At 35.9% G+C, this 14,017-nt stretch overlaps 1 protein-coding gene across 1 annotated transcript in view; it reads right to left on the bottom strand.

Annotated features, from left to right (window-relative positions):
- Positions 1 to 422: 422 nt before the first annotated feature.
- The window catches only part of LOC149783258 (RCC1-like G exchanging factor-like protein), a 38,294-nt gene continuing 24,699 nt past the window's right edge, over positions 423 to 14,017 (bottom strand). Inside the window, exons 8-12 of the mRNA XM_089931490.1 lie at positions 12,296 to 12,380; positions 11,003 to 11,272; positions 7,552 to 7,725; positions 3,628 to 3,713; positions 423 to 566 (exon numbers count right to left, since the gene is read on the bottom strand). Of these exons, the coding sequence (XP_089787616.1) occupies positions 489 to 566; positions 3,628 to 3,713; positions 7,552 to 7,725; positions 11,003 to 11,272; positions 12,296 to 12,380 (693 nt within the window). The 3' untranslated portion in view covers positions 423 to 488. The remainder of the gene's footprint in view (positions 567 to 3,627; positions 3,714 to 7,551; positions 7,726 to 11,002; positions 11,273 to 12,295; positions 12,381 to 14,017) is intronic.

Genomic DNA, 14,017 nt, shown 5'->3' with positions numbered 1-14,017 from the left:
ATTCCATGATCCACATGTATAGTGACCCAAATTCATTCTTGCACCCATGTATATAGTTAACCAAATTCATTCCTTCATCCATAAGTATAGTTAACCAAATTCATTCCTTGATCTACATGTATAGTTAACCCAATTCATTCCTTGACCTACACGTAAAGTTAACTCAATTCATTCCCTGATCTACATGTATAGTTAACCAAATTCATTCCTTGATCTACATGTATAGTTAACCCAATTAATTCATTGAACTACATGTATAGTTAACCAAATTCATTCCTTGATCTCCATGTACAGTAAACCCAATTCATTCCTTCATCCTAATATACAGTTAACCAAATTCATTCCTTCATCCACAGTGGTCACCAGTTCAGTCATTTTAACTTGTCCCTTCCATTGAAGGCAAAAGTAAAAAAATCTACAAATTAAATTTCATTATTTTATTGCAAATTTAACAATTGACAAGAAAAAGACACAGAATGATGACATCATCAGCAGTATGACTGGGATAGCACCACCATGTGGTCCACGCCACATCGAACCATCTTCGACTCAGCTGGAAGTGACACCTTGGGGAAATAAATGTCTCAAGTCAGATATCCAATTTAATGTACATTCTATATATTCTCTATAATTCTGAATTAACTGAATTTACTATGCAGAACAATTATTTGAAAATTCTTTTCAATTTCATAAAGTTTAAAATGAAATATATAAATTCCTTAACTTTCATACGTATCAATATTCATGGTTTTCTGAAAAGCTACATTTTTATGTTTACGTAAATTCATGTTTTGTTGTAGAAGTAGAGTTCTTTCAGTTTTAACCAACAAAGCAAATCCACCATCAAATATGGCCACTGCCACACAAAAAAAGAAAACATTTAAAGAAAAGTTCCAGAAAAACTGCCTGACAGAGTCGGACTAAACTTTACAGCAAACATCCTGGCATAAAGGACATTTAAATTTGTACCACTGATGCCAATTCACTACTAAAAGAACAACACTAACAACTTTACCTAAATACACTGCAGAACTGTGTCTGACCAATTCAGATACAAAGCATCCTAGCATGGAAGTCTTTCAATACTGGACAAATTATGCTGATATGGCACTAAATAAAGATTGAGAACTTAAAAATGAGGGTAACACTTAAACAACTCTTTGCATAATACATGCAGTCAAACACAGCATTATCCTACCAACCCAGACTATGTTAGCATCAGTGATGACACGTCACTGAGTGCTTGCGAAATCAATGAAGTTACTGCAACATAATGGAAACCGTGAGCCTTAAAGCAGTTTAAAATGGCTGCTATTTCCATCCAAAGTTTTCTTCTAACATGCAACTAAAATGGCAGTAGGCATTCTGATTTCATGGTTCCAATGAGATTAGGAGCAGACAAAACAGCTGTAAATTTACATCTCGTCTTTTCTAGAATATAAGAGTTCCAATAGAGGGCATTCTAATTCATGTGTTCCAAAGTGAAATACCAGTTTAGAAAGCTTACTTAACGTTCTACAAATTTTTCTCCCCTTGAGAAGCCAAAGTTATGACCTCATGGGCATGAATATATAATTGTAATATGACTACTTTATGTTTGATGTTTTATGTGACGGTCAAATTTGGGTGAATTCTTTTCAGAAACTTCTTTGAAAAAGTTTTTAACCTTTTTTTAATTTTTAGTAATGGTGGTTATATTGTATGGTGGATCAGCATCGGTGTTATACACTGTTAAATGTCTTCATGCCAGAGGGCTTCCTATCAAATTCGGTTCTTTCTTGAAGAACACAGAAGTTAAAGGTTTTCTGTCTTTAGCAATCGTAGCGATATTTGACTGTGGGTCAGCTTCACTTGTATAATAGTCAATTTGACTGTGGATTTTGGATCAGTGTAATTTATATAAATTTTGAGGGCCTTCATGCCAGGATACTTCTGTCAAGGTCAAATTCTACTTAAAAGTTCTGAAGCCATTTAAAGGTTTTCTCTTTTTAGCTCTGCCAGTCATAGACCAGAAGATCATACACGTTTGTCATCCATAATTTAGCACTAGTTTGCTGTTACTACTGCTACCGAGAGGATTACCAAGAAACATTACACAAATATTTATCCCATGGTCTAGTTGAACCTAACTGAAAATGGTGATGTATGGACCTCCAATATGGCCACCATAGCAGCCTTCTTGTTATTGTTACTCTGGAGTGGATGGTCAGATAAACATGGCTACCATCTTTGAAAATCATATTGGTACTTCTCCCAACTTTTTATGAAAATGAAAATGGTGATGCATGGACATCAGATATGGTTACCATAGCAGCCTTCTTGTTCTTGCTACTCTGGAATGGATGGCCATGTAAACATGGAATTTTCATTAAAACACTTCTTATGATGTCAGCTGGTCCAAATTGAAAATGGTGCCAATCTAAGGTCAAATACAGCTGCCACAGTGGCCATATCATATCACTACTCCTGAATGAACAGTCACGTGAATATAGGGTTTTCACAACAACAAAAATAGCTGGTTCTCAATGAAAATAGTGCCATGGTGCCAATGTGACAATCAATATGGTGACCATGACTAACGTCTTTGAGAATCTTATTTGTACTCCGCCCAACTTCTTATAATGTCTAGTTGGTTATAAATGAAAATGGTGCTGATCTGATGTATAATATGGATCCTATGGTGGACATCTTTAAAGTCCTATTATCATTACTCTTGAGTGGAAAAATTATATAAACATGAGGCTTTCACAAAAGACTTCTTACATCTCATTAGTCCTAAATGAAAATGGTAACAATATGATATACATCTGCCATGGTGACCTTCTTAACAATCTTTTTATTGCTACTTATTTTGAATGGATGATCAAACTTTTTTACTGAAAGACTTCTTATGATAGCTAATTGGTTATAAATGAAAAAGGTGCCACTCAGATAAACAATATGGCCACCATGCTGGTTGTCTAGAAATCTTGTATTGGCTCTTTTCCTTGAATGATAGGGCATGGATCAGCATGGAGTTTTCATTGAATGATAGGGCATGGATCAGCATGGAGTTTTCATTAAATGAGAGGGCGTGGATCAGCATGGAGTTTTAACTGAATGAAATGCATGGATCAGCATGGAGTTTTCATTGAATGATAAGGCATGGATCAGCATGAGATTTTCACTGAATGATAGGGCATAGATCAGCATGGAGTTTTCACTGAATGATAAGGCATGGATCAGCATGGAGTTTTCACTGAATGATAAGGCATGGATCAGCATGATAGGAAAATCTTCCAGCTTGACTTATGTCAAGACAAGCACTTTACAAGTAAATGGCCTTGAAACTAATTTGCAGGAGTTCTCATGCATCACTGCTTTCCAAGTGTGCAAATTCATACAAACTTTGCACAAATCACATGAACACGCATCCTGGGAGCATCTATACAATTCCAAACTCAATATAAATGTTTAGCTAAGTTTCCATATGTCACAGTCCAATGATTACAGCGCATCTAACATCTTTACTTCCTTAAATTTTGCTCACCTTTTCTCACATCAATGGGTTTTTTCCAGAAAAATGAAGACAAAAGTTCAGTCTTTCCTAAAATTTCAAACAGTGAAATTATCTTCCTAAATTCTCACCTTCAGAGGAAAATATTGGTCCTTATTATAGATCAGTCCTAAACAACCCCACTTGTTTTTTCCCCATGTATATAGATCTCCTTTGTCTGAAAAAAAAATATTTATGGTGCATTAATGAATAATCATGGTAATCAACTAGAGCAATGGGTGCTTCCCATGGGGCTCTATTATCTACAGTCTGCTTCCCTTAAACAGGGAACTTGGGTTTAGATACAACGACAGGATAGGCAGTCAATGGCCATAACTCTTCCAAATGATGATGTGCAATGCTGGAAATCCAACTCACTTAAGGTCTCATCATAAGTTCTGAATATTAGTACACTGTACAACAAAGTTCTAAATATTATCACACTGTACATAGTTCTGAATATTATCACACTGTACAACAAAGTTTTAAATATTAGTACACTATACAACAAAGTTCTGAATATTATCACTGTACAACAAAGTTCTAAATATTAGTACACTGTACAACAAAGTTCTGAATATTATCACACTGTACAACAAAGTTCTGAATATTAGTACACTGTACAACAAAGTTTTGAATATTACTAAGGAAGATGATGACTGATTGGATGTGGAGGTGTTCCCTCCCATCTGCTGGGGTGTTCTAGTCACCCCCGTCCCTGACTGGTTTTGTTAGTATTGTAATTCAGCAGATGGAATAATTTGGGTTGATTCATATGTTCACCTGACCACTTTATTAAGTCAGTGAGAGGTTTATATACCCCTTTGTTGCTGGAGTCACCGATTACACAGGTGAGGCCAGTATTGCTACTGGTAAGGTCATGTGACCATTGTTATTCTGGCTTATTCCTATAGCATCTGGGTTCTGAAATAAACCATTGTCTCATAGCCAGGATTTGGATACGTAGAGAAACATGATTTTAAATAGGGGTATAAATAAAGAAATTACTAGAAAAATCTTGTGACATTTTTTCGACTAACAGACACTTTGATCTCTATATTACAGAACCATAAAGTTAATTTCTGTAATGCAATACATAATACTTCATGCTATTGTACACATTATTGGTTACAATATAAAGTCTGCAGGAGTGTCAACTGATCATTGAATTTAAGTCCTTACTGAGACATAAGATTGTCAAATGGCTTGTAAAATCAATCGGGTTGTAAAATCAATCAGGTTGTAAAATCAATCGGGTTGTAAAGTCAATCAGGTTGTAAAATCAATCGGGTTGTAAAGTCAATCAGGTTGTAAAATCATTCGGGTTGTAAAGTCAATCAGGTTGTAAAATCAATCGGGTTGTAAAGTCAATCAGGTTGTAAAATCATTCGGGTTGTAAAGTCAAACAGGTTGTAAAATCAATCAGGTTGTAAAGTCAATCAAGTTGTAAAATCAATCAGATTGTAAAGTCAATCAGGTTGTAAAATCAATCTGGTTGTAAAGTCAATCAGGTTGTAAAATCAATCCGGTTGTGAAGTCAATCAGGTTGTAAAATCAATCTGGTTGTAAAGTCAATCAGGCTGTAAAATCATTCGGGTTGTAAAGTCAATCGGGTTGTAAAGTCAATCGGGTTGTAAAGTCAATCGGGTTGTAAAGTCAATCAGGTAGTAAAGTCAATCAGGTTGTAAAGTCAATCGGGTTGTAAAGTCAATCAGGTTCTAAAATCAATCAGGTTGTAAAGTCAATCAGGTTGTAAAATCAATCGGGTTGTAAAATCAATCGGGTTGTAAAGTCAATCAGGTTGTAAAATCAATCCGGTTGTAAAATCAATCAGGTTGTAAAATCAATTGGGTTGTAAAGTCAATCTGGTTGTAAAATCAATCAGGTTGTAAACTCAATCAGGTTGTAAAATCAATCGGGTTGTAAAGTCAATCAGGTAAAATCAATCAGGTTGTAAAGTCAATCAGGTTGTAAAGTCAATCGGGTTGTAAAACCAATCGGGTTGTAAAATCAATCGGGTTGTAAAATTAATTGGGTTGAAAAAAATCGACTTGAAAAAAAATCAGGTTGTTATTTCAATCGTGTTGTGAAATCAATCAGGTTGTAAAATTAATCGGGTTGAAAAAAATCGACTTGAAAAAAAATCAGGTTGTTACTTCAATCATGTTGTAAAATCAATCGGGTTGTAAAGTCAATCGTGTTGTGTGTGTGTGATTTGGATTTTTTACGTAGCTTTAACAATTTTTCAGTCATATCACAATGATGTCTGCAATGTGGCAGTTTTTTGTGATGTCTAGCACTAGGGCATCATGTTGCAGACATGTAGCGTGATATCCCACCCTGTCACATTATCCTGACACCAGGCTGACCAGTCCTAACACTAACCTCGTAATGCTGAGCGCTAAGCGAGGAAGCTGTTAGTACCATTTATGTAAGTCTTTGGTATGACTCAGCTGGGGATCGAACCCTCGACCTCCTGCATCCGAGGCAGATGCTCTAACCACTAGGCCACTGGAGCAGTTCAATCGTGTTGTAAAATCAATCGGGTTGTGAAATCAATCAGTTTGTAAAGTCAATCGGGTTGTAAAATACACTCACTCAGACCATAATTACCTACAGCAGTTCTTAACCCCATGAAAATCAAAGGCAGTTCCAAACCCCATGGAGTTCAAAGGCAGTTCCAAACCCCATGGAGTTCAAAGACAATTCCAAACCCCATGGAGTTCAAAGGCAGTTCCAAACCCCATGGAGCTCAAAGGCAGTTCCAAACCCCATGGAGCTCAAAGGCAGTTCCAAACCCCATGGAGTTCAAAGACAATTCCAAACCCCATGGAGTTCAAAGGCAGTTCCAAACCCCATGGAGCTCAAAGGCAGTTCCAAACCCCATGGAGTTCAAAGACAATTCCAAACCCCATAGAGTTCAAAGGCAGTTCCAAACCCCATGGAGCTCAAAGGCAGTTCCAAACCCCATGGAGTTCAAAGGCAGTTCCAAACCCCATGGAGCTCAAAGGCAGTTCCAAACCCAGCTTGACATAATCTTTGGGTTTATATTAAATTTTAAGTTCTAACGGTTCTCATGTCCTGTCATGAGACATATTCAGATGCCTGATGAACATAACTGTTGTCTTTCCTCCCTTCTTGTCCCCAGGAATCTGGATATTCCTCTTTGTCCCCAGGAATCTGGTTATTCCTCTTTTGTCCCCAGGAATCTAAATATTCCTCTTTTGTCCCCAGAAATGTGGATATTCCTCTTTTGTCCCAAGAAATCTGGATATTCCTCTTTTGTCCCCAGGAATCTGATATTCCCCTTTTGTCCCCAGGAATCTGAATATTCCTCTCTTGTCCCCAGAAATCTGGATATTCCTCTTTTGTCTCCAGGAATTTGGATATTCCTCTTTTGTCCCCAAAAATCTGGATATTCCTCTTTTGTTCCCAGGAATTTGGATAGTCCGTTTAGTACTATTCTTGAGAGGCTTATTTTATTAAATACTTTTAACATTTTTTTCCTTTCACTAGCTGTCATTTGTAGGAAAAGTTATTCTGCATGAAAAGGGCAGTTTAAAGTGTCTTTAATGTTCCTGTAAAGTTTTACTGGTTTCCTGATGAACTCCATCTGAGCCCAAAATTTATAGGGTTCTTCCTCACCCCAAGAACAAGCTATCCACAAGGTTTGGCAACTGTAGAATTTGGAGAATTCAAGTTATTATAGAGAAACCATTTTTCTTCTTTCAGTCAGTGACCTTGTCCAAAATCAATATCCCAGATGCAAGTCATACGCATAGTCTGATGAACTGTTGATGTGGACATATACAAAAAACGCTAGAAAGACAAACCCTTCCAAAAAAACCTAAACATTAAGTTCTATGAGAAAACAGGCAAATATGTTAAAATTTCTGTAAAATGTATGAATGAAAAAATTCCAAGCTAGGATCTGTTGGCAAATTGTGAGATATAAATATTAGTTTGCAAGATTTTCACTTAGAGGCTTGTAATACAAACAATAAGAATATCCTTACCCGTTAGTGCTGCATAATGACTCAGTCCACACCTGATGTCCACAACTTTTGTATCAGTCTGTAGCTCATTTCGGCCAAACAGTGTTGGAGGAATCTCTGAAGGGAAATCTGCCATTTCCAGTTTTGGACCCTTGCCAAGAATTCCAAATCCCCACACAAACACTTGGCCTTGATCTGAAATCAATCCAAATAAAAGACATTATCTGCTGGTGACAATTTCAAAGTTCCAAAATATTATTAGGTATCAGCAGCATCACAAGATATATGACATCACAGAAAAATCAAAACATCAAGGATTTTGCAACAAGCAAACTTTGTTTATTCCAAGCTTTATCCTCTATGTGCTTGGATCTCCTTCAGTTCTTGTATTATGCTCTACGATTGCAAACAAAAACTTCTAAATTATCTCTCTATGCATAATTTATAATGATAGAAGTACTGGGAAGTTAGATCTGTCAGACTGAGTTTTACAGCAGCCATGTGAAGTTGGAAAATTTGGGGATTTCAATTCCACTCCAGTCACATCTTTCTTACCTGTTGAGACCCAGACCCCACATGTAACGTGCACTCATTTGTGTGAAGTGCTTAGAATCAGAGCTGTAACACAATGTGCACCAAATCAGTGAACTGTTGAGATCCAGATCCCAGTTATAATGTGCACCCATTGTGAACTGCTCAGACTTAGATCCTAAAATTCATGTACATGGCTAACACTCAGAACTGCATATCAATGTACACCCATTTGTACACAGCTAACACCCAGAACTGCAGATCAATGTACACCCATTTGTACATGGCTAACACCCAGAAATGCAGATCAATGTACACCCATTTGTACACAGCTAACACCCAGAACTGGAGATCAATGTACACCCATTTGTAAACAGCTAACACCCAGAACTGCAGATCAATGTACACCCATTTGTAAACAGCTAACACCCAGAACTGCAGATCAATGTACACCCATTTGTAAACAGCTAACACCCAGAACTGCAGATCAATGTACACCCATTTGTAAACAGCTAACACCCAGAACTGCAGATCAATGTACACACACTTGTGAATTGCTGACACCCAGATCTGCAGATCAAGGCCAACTCATCTGTCAAGTACTGAGACCCAGACCTGCAAAGTCCATATAGGGAATAATTTATGGTTTAATATTATATGTAGATGACAGTTTGGTATGACCTGTGATTTTATGCAGTGACCTCTGAGAGCATTGTTATGTACATGTACTTGATAGCTATTAGTTTTGATATGGTCCACTCCAGAGAAAAACCACAACTCAAAGTGTGGATGCTAAAAATAGAACATGTGCTGATGTCATTTTCTTGCTGAAATATATGTGTATTGAATAGTATTACAAACATCCATGTTGGCATGGTAACCTGAAAGTCATGTTTTACTTTGTGTTTAATTAGTTTTTTCCTGTTATATCTCATCCAACAAATGGGCAATTGAATATCTACGTCAAAGGTAAGCACTTGCTAACATTTAATGAGGTGACATTTATTTATTAGACAGAATATGATACAGACTTTTTCATGTGGTACAATATGAACTTGTAGACAGGATATGACATGACCTTTTTAGGGTAGTACATTATTACTCGATCTATAGCATAGGGTAAGCAAACTACAGATAAATTCTCAGGAGGAATGAATATTTACCAGCCAAATGAAACCATGCATATGTCATTTTTTTAAAATTGCTTTCAAGTGTTAATAACTAAAATTCTATGAATTTACAAAAAAATGTGCAAATAATTAGGCAGATAAAAGGAAACAGTTTACAAACCTAAAAGTTTCAGGTATTTTAACTTTAATTTGGGTTTATTTTTTTTTATTTTTTATTTATTTACTGGATTTTTATTGCTAAATCTGGATGAATTTGCCTTGCAGGTTCTAAAAAGAAAAATTTCAATGATGGAACAAAATTCTATATCTGTCACAGGTACAGGACAAATTTTATAAGACTGTTGTCACAGTTTAGAATTTAGCCACCAGAAAGCAAGAATGTCGCAAACTGAAATAGCCTACATCTCACACAGGAATGTTCCAACACTGCAAGGCAAAAAAAAAAAGTTAATACAAATTTGTATTTACCACATTCATAAATGGTATAAATTAAAGTACATTTTTTCATCATTAGATTAAATACCACTGTGTGACAACATGCCCCCCACACAAACCTCCCCCTCCCATTAAATTGCTGCAAAGAAGAATTGCAACTGGAACTTTCCAAAACCTAAAGAAAGTGCTTTAATATCATCTGTGCATTCCATAATATTGAATGAGCTTTTCTTTACATAATCAGACCCAGTCCAGTCTACTGAATGCACACCATTTGAAAGCATAACTGTTTTCAAATATCAAATCGGACACCAATGAAAATAAGAACAAATCCATAGTAGCCACAACTTCATGTAAAACAAAACAAACAAAGATAAATCCCAAGTGAAATCTCGGTGAATCATCTTTCCAGTTTTAAGTCAAAATATCCAGTTTAATAAATCCTGTAGGACTGATATACTATAGCTAGAACCTGTGTGGAAACATCTAACATAACAAATTCTGTATGACTGTTACAATGTACTACAAATTGTGTGGAAACATCTAATATGACAAATTCTGTATGACTGCTACAATGTATCTACTAATGGTGTGGAAAGATCTAACATAACAAAATTCTGAATGACTGCTGCAATGTAGCTACAAATTGGAAACATCTAACATGACAAATTCTGTATGACTGCTACAATGTAGCTACAAAGTGTGGAAACATGTAGCATGACAAATTCTGTATGACTGCTACAATGTAGCTACAAATTGTGTGGAAATATCTAACATAACAAATTCTGTATGACTGCTACAATGTAGCTACAAACTGTGTGGAAATGTCTAACATGACAAATTCTGTATGACTGCTACAATGTAGCTACAAACTGTGTGGAAATATCTAACATGACAAATTCTGAATGACTGTTACAATGTAGCTACAAATTGGAAACATCTAACATGACAAATTCTGTATGACTGCTACAATGTAGCTACAAATTGTGTGGAAACATCTAGCATGACAAATTCTGTATGACTATTACATTGTTGCTACAAAATGTGTGGAAACATCTAACATAACAAATTCTGTATGACTGCTACAATGTAGCTACAGAATGTGTGGAAACATCTAACATGACAAATTCTGTATGACTGCTACAATGTAGCTACATCTTGATTGGAAAGAACTCAACTTTAACAAACCCTGTAGCTACAGTTTGTGACATAATCATAGTCCAAATAAATAACAGCTGATTTTTATGATCACAGAGAAGCAAGAAATAATAAGAAAACCAAGAAAATAATTATGAATAAAACAATGTTACTCTTTTTGACAATTATTGGAACTAAAAAACAAAATTCCACAACAGATTCTTGAACAGGATACTTACCATTAAGTATTCCACAGATTGAACCACCAGCACAAGCCTTGATAATTTTTCCCAATTTCCCAATTGGCAAATGCCTCGAAGTGTGAACTTGAGTAGCATCTGTTACCATAGACAACTGACTGTATTCTGAATTTCCCCATCCAAATAAATCTCCTTTATCTGATATAGCTAGGACACAGTCAGCTGCTGAGGCTATGTCTATGATTTTCTCCCCTCTTATGTCCCCTACGACTTTAGATGGAATACCAGTTGCTTTATAATGGCCCAGGCCTGTAAAAAAGAAACATGTACAGATCCACAGAAATTAAGTGGAATTAAGGTACTGAAGTCAACTGTATAATAAAGCAATAATAGACTTTCAGTAATTAAAACAGTTTACTGTTCAGTCTGGTTTTGTAGGTTTTATTGACATTTTTAAGCACATGACTGGCTATACTTGGTAGAGGAAGAACCTGGGAAAATCCCAGAAAGAACCACCAACCCAAGCTTTCTCACATACCCACATTAGCAGAGCAAAGACACAAAACTATGTAGACAGAGGTGACATTAGATGATCTGTAAATGTGGACACCTTAGACCACTCAGTCACCCAGGGCCTTGTATACTCTTGAAATAAAGGTTAATTTATATTTTAAAGGCATACTGATTACAACTACTTGCTTGTCTAACTATCATTTCACCATGTGACACAGGTGGCATTTAATAATGACCTACTGCATGTGTTACTGATCTCTGGTGAAATAATGTCATGGCACACACAAGTACAGGGATCCGAAATACAACAATAAACTGTCATGTCACACAGCTACAAGGACCCAAAATACAACAATTAACTGACATGTCACCCAAATGTAAGGATCCAAAGTACAACAATAATATGTCATATCATAAAACTTGAAGGATCCAAAAACTACAACAATAAACTGTAATATCACACAACAATAATAATCCAAAATACAACAATAAACTGTCATATCTCACAACTACAAGGATCCAAAGTACAACAATAAACTGCTTCAGGTCAGAGAACTAAAAATGTTCCAAAATACAACAACAAACTGTTTAAGACTCAAAGGCAATGGCAATGCAACAGGTTATTTAGTTTTAATCCTTACATTGTACCAACATGGGTCAGTTATTATTGTGTATCCTTGGGAAAGGTAATTTATTCAAAATGCCTTGGCACTAAATAACCTACTGGATTTGCAGCAAAACACCAAACCAAAGAAAAGTGAAGTATTCTCTTTAAGCATCTGAAAATGCATACCTGTCTGGCAATCTGAAAATGTATACCTGTCTGTCCATCTGCTCCCAATCCACAAGAATAAACTTCTCCTGTTTCTGTGAGGAAAAAACTGTGATCTTGTCCACACACCACCTGAAATTATTACAGTAAAACCTGTTATGAAAGACCAGCCCTTCTTGCAACAAAAAATGGTCTCTCAAAACAGGTGATCTCTCAAAGCAGATTTGTACAAAAAGACCAGTTGCCACAGTCCAGTTTCAGAAATATTTCAAGGAAAATAACAACAATTACTGTACATATATTCTATTCTTTATTAAAAGTTTTTGCTAAAATATTGTATGCATTCATCTAAAAACAAAATTAGATAGCAAAAAAGATATACTTAAACATGAAATCACATTTACAGTTGAAGATCACATATTTTATTTAGCACATAAAATCGTTTCTGTATTACTCGTTTTCCTTTATCACAAACTAAATTTGTTTAACCAACATTTAAACCGCTTTTTGCAAGTGGTCTGCTCTTTTTCACTTCTTTCAGTTACAGTAATTATTTTCTCCAGCCTTAAAATTTGTCTCTTTTTAACTGGAGGTTTGTCCATTGTTATAGGTGTTAAAATTATTAGTGCTCAATCGTAATATCGAACATAAAGACGGTTTTGACTGGGCTGTGGGAAAATATGAAAAATCTATACATGTACATTGCATATTTAACAATTAATAAAATCAAAAGAAACAATTATCACATCCAGAAACAGAACCATGTACTAAGAGACAAAAGCCAATGGCTTCATTCAAAGATGACATACAGGGATTAACTCTATAAGCAAAGTGTGTAACCCGGTCACACCAACTTGAATAGACTGCAGCTTTGTGAATGGGATGTAATCACTTAACATCGGGGGGATGGAGGGGAAATACAACAAACATCACAAGTCTTGAACACTATTAATCAAATCCCACAGACAATTCTCTCTTGCTGGTTTAATAGACAATGACCTTATTCACCACCACCCAATACAGATTAACTCTATAGACAAACAATATACGTGACCATTATGTCAACTTTGGCACTACAAAGCCAATTCGTGACATATACATTAGCCTGGTTTACATAATGTAGCATCTATCACTAGTAGCAAAAATCCTTTTTTTTTAATAATTCCTTTTATGTTTGGTTTTTATCAGAACAATCATTACTAATCAAGCAGGTGTTGTAACAATTGATTATATATAGGTCAGTGGTGTCTGTCTGTTCTCAGGATACGGTCGTTGATAGGGATGCCGGCTCCTACGATAAAGCCATTAAGCAGGCTAAGTGCGGGAATAATTAGTCTGCTTTCCTGCTTTTTATGCTCCCTGCGTTGCTCACCCCTATACAAATAGCGGAGAACAATACAGGGAAAATACGAAGTAGGGAACCAGACTAGGAAATAATCTATATATACTTTAGTCTGGTTTACAACAAAAGCTATAAAACACTATAGGCATAGCTAAAATAAAAATCAGACATTGGTAGCCAGCCACTTTTTTTTTTTAATTTAGAACGGTATGAGCAGTCAGTTTTACGGGGTTTAAATAAAGGTCAGTGGAGTTAATCCTCATTTTTGCAATGCAGTCATTCATAGCAGTGTCGAAATGCATATTTTGCCAAGACATCGCAGTCGCTGGTCACGTTCAGCAGGCAGTCGCTCATAACAGAGTGTTTATATAATAAAATCGATCTGTTCCTCACGATTGTGGTCGAAAATGACAGGTGGTCGCTCATA

This window comes from Sinohyriopsis cumingii, chromosome 14 (genome assembly GCF_028554795.1).
Source record: "Sinohyriopsis cumingii isolate HCF-2022 chromosome 14, ASM2855479v2, whole genome shotgun sequence".
Classification (NCBI taxonomy): Eukaryota; Metazoa; Mollusca; class Bivalvia; order Unionida; family Unionidae; genus Sinohyriopsis; species Sinohyriopsis cumingii.
The sequence above is the reverse complement of the archived record's forward strand: the minus strand, read 5'-3'. Positions and strand labels throughout refer to the sequence as shown.